This window comes from Emys orbicularis, chromosome 4 (genome assembly GCF_028017835.1).
Source record: "Emys orbicularis isolate rEmyOrb1 chromosome 4, rEmyOrb1.hap1, whole genome shotgun sequence".
Lineage (NCBI taxonomy): Eukaryota > Metazoa > Chordata > Testudines > Emydidae > Emys > Emys orbicularis.
This window is the reverse complement of record NC_088686.1, coordinates 15417584-15441449: the sequence shown is the minus strand read 5'-3', so window position 1 is coordinate 15441449 and position 23866 is coordinate 15417584. Positions and strand designations below refer to the sequence as shown.

The 23866-nt window shown below is 43.2% G+C and overlaps 1 protein-coding gene across 1 annotated transcript in view; it reads right to left on the bottom strand.

Moving 5' to 3' along the window:
• Positions 1 to 22812, bottom strand: part of SYT16 (synaptotagmin 16) — a 46328-nt gene extending 23516 nt beyond the window's left edge. Inside the window, exons 1-2 of the mRNA XM_065403898.1 lie at positions 22248 to 22812; positions 4497 to 4709 (exon numbers count right to left, since the gene is read on the bottom strand). Coding sequence (XP_065259970.1) covers positions 4497 to 4709; positions 22248 to 22812 — 778 coding nt within the window. The remainder of the gene's footprint in view (positions 1 to 4496; positions 4710 to 22247) is intronic.
• Between the last annotated feature and the right edge of the window lie 1054 nt (positions 22813 to 23866).

Below are 23866 nucleotides of genomic sequence, written 5' to 3'. Positions count from 1 at the left end.
GAAATCAGAATGAGGTTCACTGTATTTACATAACCAGTACGCCAAAGCTTTTTTTTTTTTTTTTTTTTTTTTAATCTTAGGGATTTGTTTTCTAGTTCCTTCCAAGAACTGCACCATTTGTGTGGAAAGCAACATGATTTTTACTGTTATATTTTTACTCAATTTCTTCTGCAAATATAGAAACAGAAATTAAAAGCAAAAGCGAGAAGGCAGAACAAGGAAGAAATAAAAGAAATGTCTGTATACAAATTTACTGAGACTGTACAAATATGGATTCTCCTTAAGGTGTTTAATTAGCAAGCCAGTGTCTTAGACACATTTTAAACAGGTGGTCATCCATCAAAGCATACACCACGCAGCAGACTTTCAGATAAAACATAACTGTAGTCATAAATTATCCCCAGGCAATTGTCTTGTGGTTTTTGACTCCTGCCAGGATAATATCTAGATCAATAGTAGAGAAATTTTGAAAGCCTTGAAAGACTATTCATAATTGGAATATTCCAGAAATATATTAATATAACAAACAACTTTCTCTAAGTGTTATGAAAGCAAATGTGTTATACAAGGCAAGTTTCAAGGGAAATAAAAGAAAAGTGTGATTCACCATTGACTACTTTATGGAACAGTCTTGTTATTTCTTTAAATTTACGGTAGTCCTGTCAGTGATAACTGCTCGTGTATATGGGAGGGCATACTTTGACATTGTAAGAAGTTTAGCAAAAACATCTGTGCCAGATCAGAGAAGAACTTACGAAGAATGAACTCACTGTACCATGGACAATTATTTCTGGGGAGAAAAAAAAAATCACGGACAAATGAAGAGGTATTGAAGGGATGGAGAAAGGAAGTACTGAGGTTCCAGTTCTCAAAAAAGCAAATGGCCTGATCCTGGCCATTATAACCACAAAAGTCTACTACTCTCATCACAACACAACTAATGGGCAAGAGAAACATTGGGGATCATCGGATAATGGAACCAATTACCAAGGGATGTGGGAAAATTCTCCATCGCTTGGCACCTTTAAGACTGGATATCTTTCTAAAAGACATACTGTAATGTGACTACAAGTTGTTGGGCTGGATGGAGTCATCACTGGGTGAAATTCTGAGGCTTGTATCATGTAAGATGTCAGACTAGATGATCACAATTGTCCCTTCTGGTCTTAAAATCTATTCATTTTTTAGGGTGATACAAGGATGAATTTAAATCAGCAGAAAGTTTCAGCTGAATATCAGGGAAATCTTCTTACCAACAAGATGTATAAGAACGTGGAATAATCCCTCCAGGTTAATGATGGATGCTCCAGCATTTGAAACTGTGATGAATTGGGAATATATCTATACAATTTATGAATGTGTGTGACATTATGAACCCTGCATGTCTGTGTCAGGTTGCAAACTCCATTTTGAATGTGCGGCCTTTTGTCTTCTCTATGGTCTGTTTGCCTCCATGCTGAGTTGAAAATTCCAAAGGCTGGCAGCAAATGACGGACAGTAGAAGGTAATTGACTCCTATGCTCCCAATTGTTGGATATCTGCTCACTCTAGACACAAGACTGATCCCTGCCCAGAAGAACTGGTTTAGCAAGGAGGAAGTCACCTTGGCAACAAAGTCACCTAACAGATTTGTGCTCATATGGTGAAGCTGGCAAGGCAGTCACCTGACATGGGGGCAGGGGAGGGGCTGAAAATTTTAAAACGGCGGAGGCTGATCGGCTTGGAGCCCATTTTCTTCAATCCATAAGAGAGAGACCACTTACCATGTAACAGTCTGCATGAGACAGGGGACACACTGTCTGCCTGGACCCAGATAGTTCCCCCAGGACTCACAAGGAAAAGCGAGGGGCATTGCAGTTTCCAATGTTTATTGTTTTGAATGATCTGTCCTTTCCAGTGTCGTACGTGATTAAGTGTAAAAGAGCATAAAAGTGTTAGACTGGGCAAAGTGTGCGCACACATGTGCGTTGATAGCTTCACAACTGCCGTGTGCCCCTGAAAGAGTTAAACTGCAAACCAGAAGCTTTGCATCTTTGGGGTGGGGTGCTGGGAGAGGGTGGGTTTAAGTAACTGGGGCATCTTGGGCGGGGGCGGGGGGGTTTCAGCCCTGATCCTGGGGCCTACGGCAGGTGAGCTGAGTAGCCCCATTTCTGAGAAGGGGTAAGTAACTGAGTCAGTGCCCAGGAAATGTGCCAGAGAGGCCAAGAGAGGAACCAGCGCTGCTGCCTGCTGAGGCTTAACACACTGCGGAGGATCCAGCGCCTTGCGAATGATGAGAGCCAGATGCTAAGCTCTTACGAGGCTGCTGCTTTGTGGCTAGCAGGCCACTCCCCTGTCTTGTAAGTTACAGCACACTCTTTATAGCCCACAAGGGAGGAGGCATACCAGGAAGAAGGGAGTGTGGACAGAATACACCATGCACCAGCATTTTGGGACCACTGCAAACAGTTAGACAGCAGCTACTTTTGCTGCATGGCTGGACTGGAGGATCAGGACATGGGTAAACTGTAGCTAGAGAGACGGGAAAGATAAACCCCATATAACTATCTCCATTGAAAGAGAAGATGAGAGAGCAGGGTAACGAGACGGCCCGATAAAATCGGGACTGTCCCGATTTTGAGGAGTTTGTCCTACGTCCCGACCGAAGCACGGTCGGGATGCCATTTGTCCCGATATTTTGTTTCGGGGTTTTTGGCTTTTTTTATACACGAACCCGTCCGGAGTCTTTGGAGGCAATTTGGCGGAGGGTCCTTCAGTCGCTGACGGTCTTCGGCAGGTGCTTCTCTCTTTGGTGGGAAGGTTCATTACCCGCCGCTGAAATCCCACCGAAGACCGTCAGCGATTGAAGGACCCTCCACCGAAATCCCACCGAAGACCCGGACAGGTGAGTGTAACACTTAAAAAGGCGCATCCCCTCTGGCGGGCCTGATATTTTCAACTTAGCATCTGGTCACCCTATGAGAGAGAGAGAAAAGGAGCAAAAGGAATGAAGGCAACAGAGTATTTAACAAAAGGCACTTTCCTGGGTTACTGAATGTTCCAACAGGAGATTGTGCAGTTCCTCACCCAATTGTGTTAATACTCGTGATAGGGAACAAAGCATAACTCACTGGAAGGCTTCTGAGGATCTGATCCAGGGAAGCTGGGTGCCATATATTCTGTGCAGCTCAAGAGGGAGAGGGACAAAGGTGACTTTCCACCATCTCTACACTCCTCTCATCCTGGAGCCAGCCAGGGGCCAAGCTGGATACTGGCATAAGCAATAGCAGCCTCAGGGCTTCTCTAATTTATACCTACCTCCCTTTGGCCTCAAGAGGCCATTTCACCAACTGGGAATAACAAGAATGTAGAGACTATGGCCACACCCCCTTCCCCATCGGGAGTTAGGGGGTTGGGTGGCATATACCTGCAATGGTGACTCTACCTCAGCCATGGATTCCCCAGGCTGAGGGAATCCTCCATCATGCAGTCAGGCTATCAGTACACTTGACTGCGGATCTGAGAATATCTAAAACATAAATAAGGGGGTGTGATTTGGAATAAAGGGCCTGATCCTGCTTCCATTAAAGTAGACAGCAGAACTCCCAGTAACTTCAGTGAAAGCGGGACTGAGCCCTAACAGGTTTTTTTAACACTTATAATAATTATTAAAATAGTACTAATCCTAATAATTTTGGTTTATAAAGACAACACAGGAAGTAACTGTAGTCCACATTATGATCCAACACCAGTTCTACAGAGGGGCCTAAATCAAAATGAGCATAATAATGAACAGGTAACTAAATATTTCAGAATCACAATTGTTTTGTGCAACTAAAACCACACTGGCAGTTTCCTGAAACTTTCCCAGGAAAGGTTCTCCCAGACATGTCCTGAATTATAGAATGTCATTGTGCTGATCAATTTCGCGCTTGGGTAAATGTTCTAAAACCATACATCTTTGTTTGGAATATACAAAAGCCACTTACAATAATAGACAATGATTGGTCAAAAAAATGTTCCCTTTGGTACTCTAAATGTTTACCTTCTGTCATTGCCTGACATGTAGTGTATGCACTGGTGAATGATGCTACATAATTCATTTGCTATTTACCTGGTATTTGCAAAGCTACTATTAAAGAAACATGCAATTTCTATTCAAAGACTTGCTAAAACACACCGTATTGATAAGAAATGCAGTTCAACAGATTTCATCAGGCCAAGTCCTGCAGTCCTTACTCAGACAAAACTCCCACTGAAATCCATGGGAATTTTGTCTAATGATTAAGGAGCCTAATCTAAAATCCATGTAAAGTTAATAGAAAGATTCCCATTGACTTCAGTAGGATTTGGATCCAGCTTTAAGTCAGTACTTTAGGAATAAGCTGCAGATGGATTTTAGCCTGAGCAGATCAGAACCAAGGCTGCCTCTTCCCCAAAATAAAAGAATTCTCTCCATGTTAGGTGGCTGTGGATTCAAAGCAAGTGTTTTAATGCTCATTTGAGACAGACAATACCTTCGCATTCAGATGCCTCGGTACTGTACTCCTCATGGTTGGACAGCAAGCGGTTGAATTTAGGTTTACGTTCTGAACCTGCTTGTGTTGCCTTTTCAGACACCCCCGACCGAAAACTCTGCGAGCGCGACACAGAGATCGCAAACTGTTTAATCACCTCGTCGTCGCTATCTGAAGATGTGGTTAGCTCTTCATCCTCCCCATAACTGTTCACTGGGAGAAAAACACAACACAGGCTTTTGACAATTTCACAGGACTTGACACAGAAGTAGGCAAACATGGGACATTTTCAGTTCAGATATTTACTTTGGGGGGGAAGGAAAAGGAGAGCAATAAGACATATAACTACCATGGGGGAGCTGATGAGGAGGGCACGTTCCCTCAGACTTTTTGAAATCTTTCTGGTGCCTCGCTGTGTCTGCAGGAATCACACATTGTCACTCCTGGCTTCCCATCCTGCAGATCCCCCAACTTTTTAAAAATGTGATTGTTCCTCCCACACCCAAAACCAAAAAAAGGAAAACCATTATCCATATATAACCATTAGCATGTGCGGAGCCAAAGTAGTAAACACGGGGCTCTAAAACCTTCTCAGCATTCCAATAATACCTCCACAGCCCTCTGAAACACATACTACCGAGTGCAGAAGAAAGAAAACAGACGGTTAATCTACTCTTGGGTTACACCACAAAAACGAAATTACAGCATCTAGCTAATAGGCATCGCCAATTCTGCATGTCAGAGTCAGCAGAGAAACCTTTTGAGAACAATGTAAATTCTAACCTTTAAAGATGAAGATACACATCTGAACATTTTGCTGTAGCTACCCTTCCCCCTCCTACTGACAATGCTGGCTTTGAATATGGGATCACTGCGTTCTCATTAGTGTTTGAATATCCTTTGTGGGAGGCCGGGGGGGGGGGGGGGGGAAGGGATCTGATGTCCCATACTTGGCCTGCTTTTTCAAATGAAAATGGAGATGAAAGTACAATGCCACATTGCAGGTTCCCCAGCCATCTGTATCAGGGGAGACAGCATAGGAGGAAGTTTTCATTTGTGAACTTGTGGGGCCAAGGGAGTTGTGGGTGTAATGGACAGCTGGAGTGTGTGTGTGTTTGTGTGTGCATGTGAACACACCAGCTGTCAAGTGTGTTACTATTTTGTTACTTACTCTTGAGGATAAAGAACACAACAGTGGCTGCCAAGACTTGTTTCAATAATCCCCATTGCATATCCAAGCCACTGAACAAACGAACAATGCATGCAAGTGCAAAAAGGTGGGGCCATTTCTCCATGCCAATGGCTGATTTTTGAGGTGAAATCTAGCTTCATCTATATCCCACTCATACACAGCTACAGGGCTACGATTAGGGAAATAGGACCCTGCTTCCACACATCCAGACTCCATTAAGTGTGTCCAATACTAATCCAATTAGAACTACCCCCACTGCTTCTCAAACCTACCTCCTTTCATGACAGTTGCAGTAGGCCTGCCGTCTATCCCTGGTCCCTAGGGGACCAGGACAAGGTAGCTCTCAGGGGCTGTGAAATTTGCTTCCACCAGGAATCTATCAGAAACGGAATCTTATTACGTTGAGGTTTTGTTATCAGATTTGCCTCTGTTGTCTGGCTTTGAGTAATATTGCCAATAAGACCAGTATTGCTCTCAGAAATTGGTCTCCTGTTAGGTAAGTGGTATTTGCCTATGCCTCAGGGGAAATCTCACTACTGTGGGGAGAAATAAATGTCCCCTACTTTGAGAAAATACACTATTTTAATTGTGTAATAGTTGTTTTGTAAATGGCACTCAGTTACCAATGCTGTATCAATGAGCCCTCCAGAAATTTTAATAAGTTAAAAGGGCTTTCTTATTTTTTTACAGAATTGGGCAGGGACAGGACATCTAACTGTTGAGGTCAACTCAAGCTTTATAAATCTCCCACAATATCATGTACTGCATTAAATAAGTATCTGTATTATTTCCAGTTTTTCCAATGGGGTGAATGCAAGTAGTTACGTTTTCCCCCCCAAAAGTCAAGTACTCTCAGTTTCTGTTGCACAGAAAGCTTTTGCCTTAATTACTTTTGGTTTCAGTTTAGCTAGCAGGTGCAGAGAGAACATTTGCTTCATTCAGACTTGTGCATTTAAAGCTGAGATGAAAAAGCAAGAAAGTGTTTTCATCGGTATTTTCATTAATAACTTGGAAAATGGAGTCAAGAATATGCTTATAAAATTTGCAGATGACACCAAACTGGGAGGATTTGCAAGCACTTTGCAGGACAGGATTAGAATTCAAAACGACCTTGACAATTAGAGAATTGTTCTGAAATCAACAAAAATTCAATAAAGACAAGTGTAAAGTACTACACTTAGAAAAGAACGACTGGCTAGCTGGTACCACCACTGAAAAGAGTATGGGGGTTACAGTGGATCGCAAATTGAATGCGAGTCAACAATATAAGTCTCTGTGTGGACCGTGCTACCGCACAATATAATTTGGGGATTTGTCAAGCAGAAGTCAAAGTCTAACTGCAGCACTTGTTATGATGTGGGGTGCTGTTTCTTAGCCGCATTTTTAAAAACATATGCTAATTAAATGCTAGAACTAGAGGATCAAGAGCAAATGCCTGATATGACTTCTGCTGCTGAATCTTTGTCCTGGAAGGAGACAGCTCCGTAAGTTGTCATGCTAATATCTTTATATTAATACAACCAAGTTTACTCATGGGAAAGAAAAAACTCAACATTCAGATTTACAAATGCTCTGATTAGAAAGGGGGGAAAGCATTTTCAGAATCACCATGGAAACTTAAATAAAGGGCCCATGATTACCATCTAAACTCGTGAAAGATGATGAACGCATCTTGTGATTTGCAGATGTTGCGCAGTACATTCATTTTAACTCATTTACTCATACACACAGCCTATTTTACAAATCAAACCTCTGATCATTTCTAAAGGGGAGTTGGCAGTACATTTCAAATTACCACAGACACTTTTTGCAAGGAATTTCAAATACATGCTCAATATGATATCTAGGTTACAGACATTCAAATACTACACAGCTAAAAACACCCAAGAGAAATGGTCCAAGACTTCTTTATAGTTACCAAGTATAAAGAATCAAATATTTTTTATTCAAAGCCTATAAAGAAAAGAATGTATTTCACATATCTGATAAAATATATTGTGAATGGTGTAAAATGTATGTATTTTGCATACCGCCCTCCACTTGCATGTTATTAAATGATGGTTGTTTAAGCTGTGAGGTCAAGCACTTAGAACATAGGTAATGCCACATATATCCTTCCCAGGTAACCTTAATTCTTTCTTGTGTGTACCCATCCTGTGCTTTGAGAGACTGATCCTGCTCCACTGAAGTCAATGGGAGTTTCATTATTGACTTCAATGGGAGCAGGATGATGCTCTGAATGAACAAGGGGTCCAGTGGCAAAAACAGTAAGCGACCAAGAAATTAAAGATTGTGTTGTAATGTATATGCATAATGCAGACGCCTGGCAGATCACAAATGTTCTTAGTACAGTGTCTGCTGCAGCAGTGGCAGAGACCTGGGCCGGACCGTAGAATGTTCATGCTCAATTATTATTTTCCTGTGTTGCCACAATTCCCCAATGGAACACTAGTGACAGAAGAGAAATGGTGATTTTCAATAGTTTATAACTCAGCAAAAACTGATCTGAATTCCATAGGACAATAGGGCGATAGTTCAAGGGCTTTACCCCTGCCAAATTTCAAAGTCTAGCTGCAAACAATGCAGGTGTTATAGTTTGTCAAAACAAAGGTTAAAGGAATGTTTTCTAATGGAAACGTAAGGCAACCTAAACATAGATGTCACTACCAGTTCCCTCTATAATTATAGGCCTGATCTTCAAAGGGCCTCAACTTTGTCTACACTTGCACTTTTGTCGTTAAAACTTTTGTCGCTCAGGGGTGTAAAAAAACACGCCCCTGAACGACAAAAATTTTAACAATGAAAAGCACTGGTGTGGACAGAGCTTCATCATTCGGAGCCACGCTCCAGGCGACGAAGCTACCACCCCTCGTTGGAGGTGATCTTATTTTGTCGCCAGGGAAGCCTCAGACTCTCTTTTTACACCTTCAACCAACTGCTAGTACAACTAATTGGGAGTGCAAATGAGGGAATGTAGACATTTGACTACCTGACCTATAGCTACAATCAGGTAGTTAAGTGTCCATGTGCCTTCGTTTGTGCTAACAATTACTTGTGGACCCAAAATGACTGTCAAAAAGGAGACCTGGTTTAAAAAAAGTCAGGCCTAAAATGTATTTCAAATATATAGAAACTGGGCCTCTTTGTAATATATTAAAGCTGTACCGTTTCAGGATGGTGTTTTTTGTGAATTTAAATACTGTGAAGAGTGCCTGATTCAGGTAATGTACCTGCAGTGGCAATAGAAGCTTCCATCCCTACCACTGTAACTCAGCCCTTAGAAGGACTTGGACATGTCCAAGCTCATTCATTTTGTATGCTCTCTAGTGAGTCTGTCAACAAAAGTGCAAATTAGTGCCAACTGTTCAGTCATGCTACATGCACCCGATAGGTGAGTGACTGTAACATCTTATTGCTGCACTCGGCCCACTACCTTGACTGAGTAGAGCTAAGCAAATAACTGATTTTCTGGGTTAGTGGCCGAACTGAAAAATCCTAAACAAAACAAAAGAAGTGGTTCATTCTGAACCAAACTGATTTTTTTTCTTGCCAAAACAACCACCAAATAAATTTTGTTCAGTTTGAACAAAACAACATTTCCAAAATGAAACGGTTCATTTTTAAACAAAACGTTGAAATGGTTCATTTAAACAAATTTCACTGTTTTAGAATACCAGGGTTGGAAGGGACCTCAGGAGGTCATCTAGTCCAACCCCCTGCTCAAAGCAGGACCAATCCCCAGACAGATTTTTGCCCCAGATCCCTAAATGCCCCCCTCAAGGATTGAACTCACAATGCTGGGTTTAGCAGGCCAATGCTCAAACCACTGAGCTATCCGGAAACATTTCCCTCATTTTTATTTAGCTGAAACTATTCCTAGAATTTGATCCAAATTCACAAATAGTTTCAGTGGCCCCCAAAACTGTATTTTTTGGTGAATTTACTATATACTGAACATTTTTTGCCAGCTCTAGTCAAGAGTCAGGTTTCTTCCAGTCAGGGACCTTGTACAAGCTATATACAACGTGAAGCACCTACTATAATTTGGAGTATTGGGCCATTTTAACTGTATCCTTCTTCCAATTCCCACATCTGGATGTAAATTTAAAAAAAAAAAAAATGGGACTCAGATCCAGACATGCCAAACCCACGAAAAAAACGCAGAAATTGGACTTGTTTTTGGCTTAATTGGCTTGTGAGTTGCTTGTGGGCTAGTTTTTGGCTTGTAGCTTGTTGCTTCTCTTTTTTGATCGGCTCCCGGCAAGCAGGGGTAAGGGGGGGAGAGAGTCAGGGGTGCACAGCGGGCCCACCACAGTCCCAGACTGCATGCCAGAGGGGTTTAGTCACATAGAGTGTTGGGGCTCTTAGGGACTGGGTTGTTTTGGCCTTGTTTTGAAATGGGATTAGCTTGATTTTTGGCTTATTGTGAAAGTTGGGGTGCTTATTTACCACATGAAAGTTGGCAACTGTGCTCAGATCCAAACCAACCCCTGCCTGGGCTTCTGTATCAGCTAAATGAAAAGGCAAGCAAGAAGTTTTTGCAAAAGCAAAACTGCCCCTGATTTCGCCCATCTCTACTGTGTGTTATGGTTTTCATTAAGCATGAATTAGTAGCAATTAAAACACTACAGATGGGGCCTATATGTAGGAAGGCCAGTTTTCATGACACATCCTTCCCTCATAATAGAAAAGAAAATTGTTTATACTTCATATATGTAACTTTCTCATATATTTTCTCTAGCGGGCTATATGGCACAATGGTTTGAATATACCACCCCCACTCCTTTTTTTTTTTTAAAGATGCTGTTTACTCTTCTAATGTAAAAGCATCATTTTGCAAACTCGCTTTTCAAAAGATCACCCAGCAACAAGATCAGACTTTACCTCAGATTTTTCCATTAAGTAGAAGGGAGCTTTCTTAAAATGGAGTCATGTGTTTTTTCCCAGAACTCTTTCACTATTTGCAGAACTCCAGCTGGTACACTGAAATGCATTGAAACAACTCAGAACTTTCACTCTGCTTCACCATAAACAGCGCTTCACTATACCATAGTTCATTATCAGCTGGCTCCTGTGTATTGGTGCTGATTAAATACAATTCATTACACTTGGAGTCTCTTAACCATCAGGTGCACACCCACCATTCTTTGTTTGCTGATTAACAGGGCGGGAACAAATTCCCTAGCTAAGATATTTGTTTAGGGCTGCTAAGGATTACTATTGCACTGCAACAAAGCAGATATTTATTTTTCCACTTAATATAATTTTTTTTAACGATATAAGCTTTGGATTAGTTACAGTGGAGCTGATTCATCACAGCCTAACCCAAGTTCTATACAAGCATAACTCCATTGATTTCAATGGAGATGCACTCCCAAGGAAAAAAACATTCAAATAAGGCAGTGGTGAGCAGTGTTTATATAACTACACTACTGTATTTTAGTAATATGAGCAGGCCCCTAACTTGAGACCACAAAACTAGCTGGGATGCAGGGCTTGGACAAACCTCAGACCTTTCGCCAAACTGAACTAAGTCCGTAGGTGTTTTTACAGGTTGGAGATTGGGTTGTTTAAGGCGACCCCATTTCAATCAGACCTTCCCTTCACCATACTCACAGCTTCCTGTATCTGACCAGCTGGCCTCTGGCTTCTCAGCAGGGCCCTGATCCAAAGCTCACTGAAGTCAGTGGACTGCCCTGCCACACATCCCTCTGCCCGTACCTTAAACATGTACAGTTCTGTACAGTACAGCTGTGGTCTCTGCTGAGCCCTGCTCTTCTGCACACCATTCACATGAACTTTTGGCTTGATATGATCTAGACTGCATGTAAGCCAGAAATGAGAGGCACAGGGACCCAACACAAATTCTCCTTAACCCCCCAATGTCTGGAGAGGAGAAGAAGGTAGATAGTCCCATGGATCTGGATAGAAATGGGAAGGAGAGTCCCATCGCCCTGTTGCGAGACAGTAGGAAGAGGTGCTCACTGGCCTTGGGTAAGATTGGACCATGGTCTGAACTTCTAAAACTCCCAAATCTCTTGAGACTTGTCCACCACTGAACTACACACAAACGCTAGTAATCATCTCCTTAGCTCAATCTGGGGGAACCATCTCAGAATCACACGAACAACACCTCCAGTAAAACAGCCCAATCACACCAACTTGCTAGTAGGCATCCTACAACCATCAACTGCACATTTTTCCACATATAATCCCAACTAATCAAAGCAGAGGAGTGAGTTACCAAATCTTCATCTGCGGATCTCATTGGTCCCTAGTTGTCCTCAGAGATTCATAGCATGATCCTAACAGTTGTTCAGATTTTGACTAGAACAGGTCTTAATATTTTCACAGTTGAGTTCTCAGAGCCAGAATATTGTCTCATGTATCATATATTCATACATTCCCCTAACAAGCTGGACATCTTGGAAAGTTAAGAATCAGAGGTACCAGAATTAGAGATAAGACGCTGAGACAACCTGCAGTCTGTGTTCTAATCTAGATGCTATGAAAACTGACTCCTTGAATCAAGTGGCTGAATGAACCAGTTTAAGTGTTGTGACTTAGGGTTTGGATAAGCATCCAAAAGTCCATGCACATCATACAACCTTACTCCCCTCCTTCAGATCCCTCTCAACATCCATCTCTTCCCATAGTTTATCTCCAACAATGACTCAAGAGTCCCATACCACCCTAACAACATCTAAAGGCAATTCTAAATTATGTCAGCTGCCAATGGTCAATTACAACAGCCAGGAATTGATGGGGTGCAAGATAGCATTAATCATACCCCCACACTAGAGAGATGTAGGGGCTGTTATATCAGCTGTGTGGTATAACAGATCTCCATGCACTGGGATGATCCTCCAGAGACTGGATAGCCTGGCTTTAGAGCTGCTTATGCCACTGGAATGGTGCAAAACGGCCCGAATGCCACTGAGGATCAAGGCCCAAGTTTCCAGTAGTCCCAGAGAATGTTCTGTTTTGTAACATTTGCTTGCAATCAACAATTTATGGGAGTGACCTTCTACAAACGGGGCCAAATTAATAAGTATTGAAACTACAAATGGAAAAAAACGTTTCAGTCGTTGCAGAAAAATACAATGTTCTAGTTCTGCAGACAACATTGTTAGTATTGTACAAGTCTGCTTGTTACTTGACACATAACGCAGCGAGATGATTCCCACCTTGTATAGAGCAGTAGTAGAAGGAGATGAGAGGTGAAGAGGCAGCTTTTCAATGAGAGATGCAACACTTCTCAGATGCTGCCAAGATGCTGTTCATTGGTAAATGAAGTCTCAAGTCCTAAACAATTTCCCAAAGGAAGAGAGAGGCACAGCTGCCATATGGGGAGTGGGAAGAGGATGCTGCTTGGCAAAATGGCTCAGAAAACACATGCACAAATACACACACACACACACACACACACACAATTTGCTCTGTAACTGTTGTGAATCATAACGCCCATGTTTTCCTTTTCAATAAATTCCTCTTAGCTAATAAATAATTAGAATAGATTATCAATAATAGATTAGCTTGTGTAACTTTATACAACCTACTCACCGGTGAACGTAGAAGACAGACGTCTTGCAAAGTATACCTTGGTTACCTTCTGTTCTCATGCCTCTTAGGTAGATAGGAGGCAGTGTGTCTACTATAAAGGGCCATGAACTGGGACTCAGGATATTTGGATTCTATCCTTGACTCTGTCATTGACCTGGTGTGACCTTGGGCAATGTCACTTCAACTTCATATGCCTCTGTAATACACACCCTACAATACACACCCCTTTGTAAACTCTTTGGAGAAGGAACTCTCACTATGTGTTTGTACAGTGTGTTCCAGAGCCACCTATCTGGCCTGGCTTTGGGCTAGCTTCTGCCTCAGTTTCCCCTCAGTTCCACAGACCAGTTACCTACCCACATTCTCCACCACATGGAAGTGTGCTGGCCTGTGCCCCAATCCAGAAAGGGCTTACACCACACCCCAGGTCTTTCAAGCCCTTCCTGCAAGGCACAGTTTTATTAATTCAAACAAGACCCCACAAAGTGGCAAAAAATTCACAACCAAAGCAAGCTGTCATGACTCAAAGCCTTTCAGTCTGCACCCCTCTCTGCTCCAGGGCTACTCACAGTAACCAAACTCCTCCCACAATCCCCTTCAACTAGGGATGAATATGTTAACTGGTTAACCGGTAAGCATTAGGCTTACCGGTTAACCGACATTAACTGTTAACCCCCGGCTGCGCCGTGCCAGCCAGATCCCTGCCTGTGCTGGCCCCCAACCCTGCCCATGCCACGCCAGCCCCATGCACGCCAGCCGGCCCCCGGCCGTGCAGCACTGGACCCCAGCCCAGGCTGTGCCCCGCTGGCTGGCCAGCGAACCCCAGCCCCACGGCCGGCTGGCTGGCCCCAGCCTCGACGGCCAGAGCAACCCCAGCTCCTCTCCCTTTAATCAGTTAATCGTTTAAATGATAGAATTTTAATAGTTTAAACGGTTAACTTTTTAAATGACATTTACATCCCTACCTTCAACTAAGCCGTCTCATCCCTTTTATAGGGAACACCTGAGCTCTTCCCAGATGGGTCTAATAATCAAACAGGGCTGGCTGGCCCAGGACCCCTGGCCTTCGAAAGGACAGACTCCAGGGCCTACTTCAATGGGCTCCCATTTTGGTTGGCCCTCTAGGTGCCATCATAATACAAAGAATAAGTCTTGTTATTGATTAATCAGAAACTTTTTCTCTCAAAGGGATTTATTCCATCAGCCTATGATAACTGTTCTTGTGTGACTGGCTGCAGAGTGCTATTGGCCATCTGTAGCTTTTTTCCATATTTCACAAGTTAAGGTCCTTAATATGCACTTTAAATCCCAAGCAAGAGACCCACAGCAAAATCATGAAACACTGCTACTGCTAGATAGCAATGACCAACAGCTACCCAGTCCCCTGCTGATAGGTGCTCTGAATAGGCAGCTTTTCCATTTCTACCTCTTTCTTCTTCTCATTCTGCAACACACAAATACCCATTTTCTGAACTATGACTTCAGGGAACTCTGACATCAACAGGGTCTGAAGTGCCACCTCCACTTCTGGTGTCCAATCTGAGTCACTTTGGGCCTGGTTTACGAAAGGTGAGGTGCATCCCCCAATGGTCACTGATTCTGCTAGCACCACTGAAAATCAAGCCTAAGGCATTGAATCATAGAATCATAGGTGGGCACCCAAAAATGGAGGTGCCCAAAATTACTTGTCACCTTTGAAAACTGTGTCTTCAGCCTCTCTGTGTCTCAGTCTTCCCATCTGTAAAATGGGCTCACGACTGACCTTCCCCACAGGCCTATTGTGAGCTTCATTCCTCTTTGCACAGTGCTTTGACATCCTGGTTGGAGGGTACTTTATAACTGCAAAGGGTTGTTCGTTATTATTCTGCAAATCTTAACACTTTCAACCAACAGAAGAGATTGAAATTATGTAAAAGGGAAAACTTTAGCGTATGAAAAAACTGAATCCCGCTACCACACACACAAAGATGTGTGCGCGCACGTTAATTCTGAGTGGCTGCTATACGTTTAAAAACTCAACACCTAGCTCAAAAAATCAGTGGACACAGCTCATTTCTATTGCATCATTTCAGAAATCTTCAGACTCCCGCAAAATCTTCCTGAGATACCAGATATATATCCCAGCTTCTACTTGTGCTCTCCTCCACTCTGGTAGCAAAAATTTTCTGTACATTGCCTTTAATTCTCTTCACTCACTCCTAGTGTTCCTATTGATTCAGTGTGGCCTTTTAGCACTTCCTTTTTTGAATGCAAGGCATTCCTGACTGATAAAGGCTCCAGAGTGCATATTCCAACCAGAGTTCTTACCAAGTTCTTACCAATGAAGCTGCTACCTCCCTTGGAATCTTTACATTGAGACTGGCTGTCTTTCTAAAAGATATTCTTTAGTTCAAACCAAGTTTGATGTAGACTGCAAGCACCTGGGGCAGGGATCTTCTTCTCATTATATGTGTAAAGTGCACAACGGGAACCCAGTCCCTGTTTGGGGCCTCTTGCGCCTCTACAAATATGAATAAATTGGGCTCACTCTGAAGGGAAGAATAATTCCCTCCATAAAAATAATTATTAGTTGAAATTCTATGGCCTTTGTTATGCGGGAGGTTAAACTAGATAATCATAATGGTCCCATCTAGCCTTAAAATCTATGATACTAAAAGGCTCACAGAAATTAAAGTATCTGCCTACCCTAAGAAAATACATGAAAGCTAGCTATCATGATGTCGCTTCTAGATGTACACCTCAACATTTTCCCTAGTGTAGATACAAATCTACTCCTTCTACCTCAATATAGCTGGGTGAGGTTCATATAGTCATACATCATCATATGACTATCATATTATCAAAACACAGACCATAGAATTCCATCCAGTTACTCCCATATTGAGCCTAATAACTTGTGTTAGGCTCAAGACTACATCTAGGATGACGCACATTGAGGTCGCTAACCTGAGTGTATTTTCCTAGTGAGGACAAGCCCTTTTGTGCATGTGTGATCATACACGGAAAAGTAATCTTCAATTTCTAAATTCTAAATGTTATTCACAGATCATACAGAGGGCCCAGCCCACAGCCTGCCTACAGATGAATGACATCTGGCTCAGCTCCAGGTCCTTGGATAAAAACCAAGTCTAAACAATGCCAACTGCCAAGGATAATCTGGCTCGTCTTCCTGATTCCTAATGCCAAACCAGATTCCTTGGGTAATGATAAACCTTCAGATTTCCTAGTTTACTAAGGTCTAATAAACTCATTTCAGTGTGATCTGAATGTAGTCTTTAGCTGGCATGGATCTTGCCTTATTACAGAAAAAAAATGAAAATCTTGATTTTGCAATGTTACGGTTGCCTCCTGAGAATTTCCTAATTTAGTGCTCGCTCACTTATATTGTAACATTGTGAGCACAGTGTCAGACTGACAGCCCTGGAGACTCTTCATTCGCAGAACTGGTACTAGAAGTACACGCTTCCCCAATGCGCTTCAGTTCTGATCTAGAGGATTCAACTCAAGTGGTATTTCAGTCCCCATGTCTATTCCAAATTCAGCCTCTTGTCGTGAATATTAGTTGGCAGTTTCAGTAGAGTGTGGTTTTCTGTTTGTGTGGGACATTAGTCCATTGGAAAGTAGGCTCTGACCACCATATTCATTTCACACAGGTGCCTAACAGCCATCATAGCATTTTGGGGTATTACTTATTTGAACTAGATTCAAGCCTGTGACGCTGGCCCATAGTCCCATTGCCAATTCCCTAAGCCAACAGGCCCCCTCTTTTTAGTCACTAGTAAACCATCCCATCACTTGTTTTCTGTGAGGGATTTATAAGGACTGACTTGGTTCTTATGCTATTTCCACTAGAGTCTTCAATGATAGGGACCTACAAACAGGTACCAAGATCTTGGTTTACAAGGCAGTTGTCATCCCCACCCTTCTCTATGGGTGTGAGACCTGGGTAACCTACAGACGACATCTCAACCGGCTGGAGTGGTTCCAGCAGCGCTGCCTCAGGAGGATTCTCAGGATCAGCTGGGAAGACTTACACACTGACATCAGCGTTCTCTCTGCAGCCAACATCAGCAGTATGGAAGCGCAGGTCATGAAACACCAACTCCGCTGGGCTGGCCACTGTGTATGTATGCCTGACACTTGCCTCCTGAAGCAAGTACTCTTCTCTCAGTTAAGTCAGGGAAGAAGGGCTCGCGGAGGGCAGCGAAAGCATTTCAAAGACATACTGAAAGTACAGCTTAAAAAGGGAGGCATCATCCCAACAACCTGGGAGGACTTGGCGCAGAACAGAACACGGTGGTGCCACATCATACACCAAGCCACAGCTCACTTTGAGGAGAACAGAGGTGCTCATGAGACAGAGAAGTGACAAAGGAGGAAAGAAAGGGCACAGCATTCCAGCCAACAACTATATCTCCTCCAAGATTACAACTGTCACTTCTGTGGGAAAATTTGCAGGGCAAGAATTGGGCTCCTCAGCCACTTAAAAAGTCATCAATGAACCCCCTTGGCAGACATTATCCTCACATCGAGGGATAGCCGAAGAAGAAGAAGGTTTCCTCCGCATTGATGCTAAACTGGTGTGACAGAAGAATATGGAGTAAGGCAACTGAGCTTCAGTTAAATACTGATGGGGTATCCAGTCTCCAGTGCGCCTTATACAGATCTCATATGTACCTAGTTTTCTGACAATGGACCAAAAGTGACCCAAGTGAAACAGTGCTAGAACTTCTCAATGCATTTGTGGCACAACAGCATTTGCATCTCTTAGTTATAGACTGGGGGCTCAACGCAGGGATTCAGTGGCAGCCGAACCTATGCCACAGCAAATCAGCATGTGCCACATTAACTATCAGCAGTGTGATTTGAGAACGCAAAGATTTCAATGCTCAAGCACTTAGACCCCTTAGCCTAGAGATGCCTTTCAATAATCTACGCTTGGAATGCACTGAGGCCAGCAGAAGGGCTAATTTAGAAAATAGGGAGCATGTTTCTTAAAAGCAAAAAAAAAAAAAAAGTGTGGCTGAAAACCATCTGTTAAAAAACTTATTTGGTAAAATCGGTCTTTTCTGCCCAATTTTTTAACTGCAATAATGTCATCTTTACTTCGTCTAGCAAAGGTGATGTTTTTCCACCAAAAGGCTTTTCTTTTGCTGCTGTTTTTTTAAAACCAGCAAAGCCTATATTGGGATGACCCTGTAATGGGTCTATTAATCATCTGTGGCTGCTAAATGAAGTGTATCTATTTTCTCTGTTACATTACTATTGGCAACCAGGTCTTCAGTAAGTGCCCAGAAATATTTCCATGGCAACAAAAAGCATTCAAGCATCGCTCTTGTTTTGTGCCAATTTAGCTTAAAAATCTTCTGTTGTAGAGGGGAATATGGTACATTAAAGTAAAATAAAATCAAGATGCAATGTTCTGAAAAGAGTCCAAGGATAAACAGGAAACATGTATTTTACAGGACCAAGGCAAATAATGCCAAATGCAAGATGAAAATTTTTCAAAAGTTTAATATTTATGCTAGTGAATGACTCTCCTTTACTGAATGCCAGCCAGCCCATATGCTCACTTATGTTGTCATTTAGGGTTAGGAAGAAAGCTAACAGAAACAAGGATACCTCTTACATTTCCCTTGATCATTTCAATCCAGTTGTAAATCCTGAAATTTAAAGTTGTCAGGGTATCCCATCTTCTCACATCTCAATTATCATCAGATCATTTCACATGCTCAGTGTCAATCAACGGATCCAAAGAGCGATGGGAAAGATGAAGGAGGGGCACGTATGTTTAGGAAGGGGTATGCCACACTTTGGGTAGCAGAACACGTTCAATCACATCCAAGACAGGGGAAATTTAAAAAATCTCAAGCAAGACACTTTCAATCACGGTTTGGTGCTTTCGCACTTTACAGCGAGCTGCTGCAATGTATATTTTTTAGATAGATCTGAGATGAAAGAAGTCAGGGCTTCATGCCATATCGTGCCCTTGATCCATGCCTGCAACTTCACTGCCATCAAGTCATGAGGGCACAATATGGTCCGTAGTGCAGTGCAGAGTGGAGGAAAAAGCACTAGGAGTGTGGAAAGCTGGGGCTTACAGGTGAAAAGGAAGGGGCTTCGGGCAAAGCAGCTGAGTGGGCTGGGGATCTCTGCAGAGCAGGGCCCCATGATGGTTCCATATAGACTAATGTGGCGAGAGGGTGGTAGGAATCAGGCCATAAGAACTAACATGGATCCGGTGGCCAGGAACTCCCATAGAACAGGCGCTGAGAGAACGTGGTCACTATTCCAGTCCTTTAATGTCAAATCCTGCCCTCAGTTTGGGGAAGGGGAAGGAGGGCTGGATTTCATCCCATTGCACAGCCACATAAAAAATGCCTGATTACTCTGGCTTCATGCAGCATTTGTGAATTTCACCTTCTAGCAGACACCACTACTGAGGCATGGATTTCTAACCTGAGAATTCACATTGATCCAGCTCTAAAATACAATATCAAAGGCATCAGGCAGGGCAGTTTGGGGGAAGGGGGTGATGGTGTGAAAGAGTAGCATTGGCTGGTTATTCCTTCCTTTCTAATTATTTACTTATTTAATGGGGATGATGGTGCAGGGGGAAGAAAGTAAAGGACAGATTAAAATTTTTCTTGAAGGGCCACTGCCAAGATTTACACCATCCATGTCTGATCTCCCCACCAAGTATCGAAACAAAGGGCCAGATCCTGTGCAGTATCAAGCACCATACCGGAGGGGCTGAGCACCCACAGCTCGCACTGGTAACAGTGGGAGTCGAAGGTGTTTAGCCTCTCTCAGGAGAGAGCTTTTGCAACAGCAGGTTCAAATTTTCAGAAGTGTCTAAATGCCATTTTCAAAAGAGTTAAGCACTTGGAAGTCTTAATCACTTTTGAAAATTTTACCCTAGGCCAAGAGAAAATATAAATTCCCTGAAACAATGGCTTTAATACATCATTACCTCTATACAACGTAGTCGGGATGCTAGTTTTCGTGCAGTGTCCACATAGGCTTTACACCTCTGCCAGCTCTCCCTGATCGCACATGGAAAGTGGATTGATAGAGGAAATTCCACATGAACATACACACAATGAGGTCACATGCAACATTGTGCAGAAGCACAGAAATTCCAGACCACCACCACCCACCTCGAAGGGTGCTGTGTTTAAAGTTGCTCATCAGCCAAAGTTTTAAGATTACTGCAGCCCTCTCTCTCTCCATTATTCGGGGGAAAACTAGTCTGCATCCTTTGGGTAGCTGACATACAGATCCTTGAAACTATACATTTAACTTATAGACTCATAGACTCAAAGGCCAGAAGGTACCATCATAATCATCTAGTCTGACCTCCTGCACATTACAGGCCACAGAACCTCACCCACCCACTCCAGTAATAGACCCCTAACCTCTGGCTGAGTTACTGAAGTCCTTAAATCATGGTTTAAAGACTTCAAGTTACAGAGAATCCACCATTTACACTAGTTTAAACCTGCAAGTGACCTGTGCCCCATGTTGCAGAGGAAGACAAAAAAAATGCAGGGCCTCTGCCAATCTGACCTGGGGGCGAATTCCTTCCCGACCCCAAATATGGCGATCAGTGAGACCCTGAGCATGTGGGCAAGACCCACCAGCCAGATACCTGGGAAAGAGTTCTCTGTAGTAACTAAGAGCCCTCCCGACCTAGTGTCCAATCACCACCTGTTGGAGATATTTGCTGCTAGCAGTCACAGATCAGCTACATGCCATTGAAGGCAGTCTCATCATACCATTCCCTTCATAAACTTAGCAAGCCCAGCCTTGAAGCCATTATTAGGGGGATATCTGCTATGCATCCTTTGGGTAGCTGAGATTCAGACCCCTGAAATGATTCATTTAACTTATTTATTTTTTTTAAATCAAATTCTGATCCATTTCCTGTAATTTCCTGCTTAGTGTCCTCTTCATAGGCGCCGACTCCGTGGATGCTCCAGGGCTGGAGCACCCATGGGGAAAAATTAGTGGGTGCTCTGCACCCACCGGGAGCCAAGCTCCCTGCCCCACTTCACCTCCTCCTCTGCCTCCGCCTCCTCCCCTGAGCGAGCCGCGTCCCCGCTCCTCAGCCTACCTCCCAGCACTTGCCGCCGCCAAACAGCTATAGCAAGCTCTGGGAGGCGGGGGGAGGAGCGGGAATGTGGCGCGCTCAGGGGAGGAGGGGGGGAAGAGGCGGGGCCGAGGCGGGGATTTAGGGAAGGAGTCGGAATAGGGGCAGGGAGGGGGCGGAGTTGGGGCGGGGACTTTGGGGAAGGGGTTGGAATGGGGGTAGGAGGGGCCAGGGCAGGGGTGGAATCGGGGCGGGGCCAGGGGCAGAGGGGGGGTCGAGCACTCACCGGTGCCAGTAGAAGTCAGCACCTATGGTCCTCTTAGATCTTATTTGAAAAGTTGTGAGGAGAAAAAGTGATCTGGGAGTACTTCACCTGTAACTCTCAAAACACATCTAGCTTTCCGTACACCATTTCAAAGCAAACCACACAGAAACATCTTGAGATTCCTGGCAAGGTTTGATTTTCTTTTTTTAAGCAATGATGTACAAGCAGATGCTTCTCAAAGTGAAGGCTTAAGGCGAAAGGCTCCCTTTGAAGGGTTCTGATACCTGAAGCATTTTGGCTGAAATCCACAGCACACTAACATGTCAAGCTCATGAGCCTGAATTGAATAAATGTGGGACATGAACTGCATTTCTTAATACGATAACAGGGCCTGATTTTCCTCTAACCTACCGTGTCTTTACACCCGTTGAACTCCACTCACTTTAATGCAATTAATTCTGAAAGACAGAGGAGAATCAGGGCCATTAGCATGGTTGGTTTGGGGATTTTGAAGCTGTGAGAAATCTACAAGAGATGATGTAAAATAAAATGAGCAGATTAATAACTAAATCAATCAAAGTCAAAGGAGAGAAATCGGCCCTCTTGCATAATACTGTCGGGTGGTTACCACCATCTTACCTTCCACACATGCTTTTCCATTAATATTTTCTAATGAGCCAGCCACATCAAGGTCACGCTGAAGATCCCTTATCTGCCTGTTGAGGTAGCCTTCCTCCTCGGGTATGGCAGGAAGCATACCTAGCAGCTGGTGGTCATCATATTCTTGGTAAAATCCCTGGGATGACAGAGAGCTGGTGTCGTCTGGACGTTGCTCTGAGGAGCTGGTGCCGCTTCTCACTCTTTTCTGCAATTGCAGATCCATGTTAGAGCCACGGGCAGGTGCCTCGGAATCAAGATCATGACTTGTTGATGGAAAGTGACTGTCTTCAGAATGCACATGCTCAGCACCTTTCATGTTCTGGCTAAAGCTTCCTTCATCTTCTGAATCTTCAGAGTAGTCCTTATAACTGCCGTCACTGTCTTCTAAGTCCTGGTTTCCATCTTCCTCCAATTTGTGGTCCACTCTGCTCAAGTTGACCAATGAAGAAGATAAGGAGTCTCCCGCTTGTTGGACAGCTTCATACATCCGGGACATCCAGGAGGAGAGTGGCTGGAGGAAACTTTGAGCATTCTGAAAAGCCATGCTTATACCATGACCTGTATCTGATGATCAGTTGTTCAGTTTTGCCAGCATGCCACACTTACAATTCTGTGAGCTATAGAATAAGCATTATAAGAGATTACCGTAAATCACTTGTCCATCAACGTCTATGTGTTATCTATCAAAACTATCCAGCCTAGAGAGAAGGAAAGGCAAGAACCCTTCCACCAGCTTAAAGATACAGCCACTAAGCCACCACCAGAAATCCAAGATTCCACAGCAAGGCATGCATTTTGTAGCAGACACAAAGAGCTCCAGATAATCTTACAGCAGCTAGATGAAAGCCATTATGACAAAAACTTAAATACAGACCACTTGAACGCTAGCACTTCTCGTGGTGCTCATACATTACACTGTTAGCACCAGAACGATCTATATAAAAATACTCTGTGCTTATATAGCAAATTTCAGCCAAGGTTCTCAAAGCATTTACAAACCTTGATTCCCTTAACACCCCCTTGAGTTAAGTATCATATCATATCCACCTTAAAGATGGGGAAACTGAGGCACAGAAAGTCTTTTTTTGTTTTGTTTTTTTAATTGACTTGCCCAAAGGTCACACAGTCAATCAACAGCAGACAGAAGCAGAAATCCCCACTCCCAATACTATGCTCTAGCCATTTACTACACAAATGTTTTTTCCCAGGGGGGAACAAGTCCATAGGCTGTATTCATTTCTATGAGAACGTTTAAAAGGAACATTTTGACATCAATTGTTGGCAAAGGAAGGGGAAGCTGAGAATAATTACAATGTTCTTTTGATGTTTAAATGAAATATAACCATTTTCTACACTCAGGCCCTGATTCAGCCACACAGTTAAGCATGTCTAACTTTCTGCATTGTCAGCAGTCCCATTGAATTAAGTGGGACTAGTCAGAGCCTTAAAGTTAGGCATGTGTTTACATACCTTGCAGAACCAGAACCTAAGACAGTTTCTGATTTTTTGGAAGTAGAGTGTGGAGAGAGGTTTAAAAATCTCAAAACAGGAATGTGTGTCATTTTTTCATCTTCATAAGGATTGCAGAAAGGCAATGG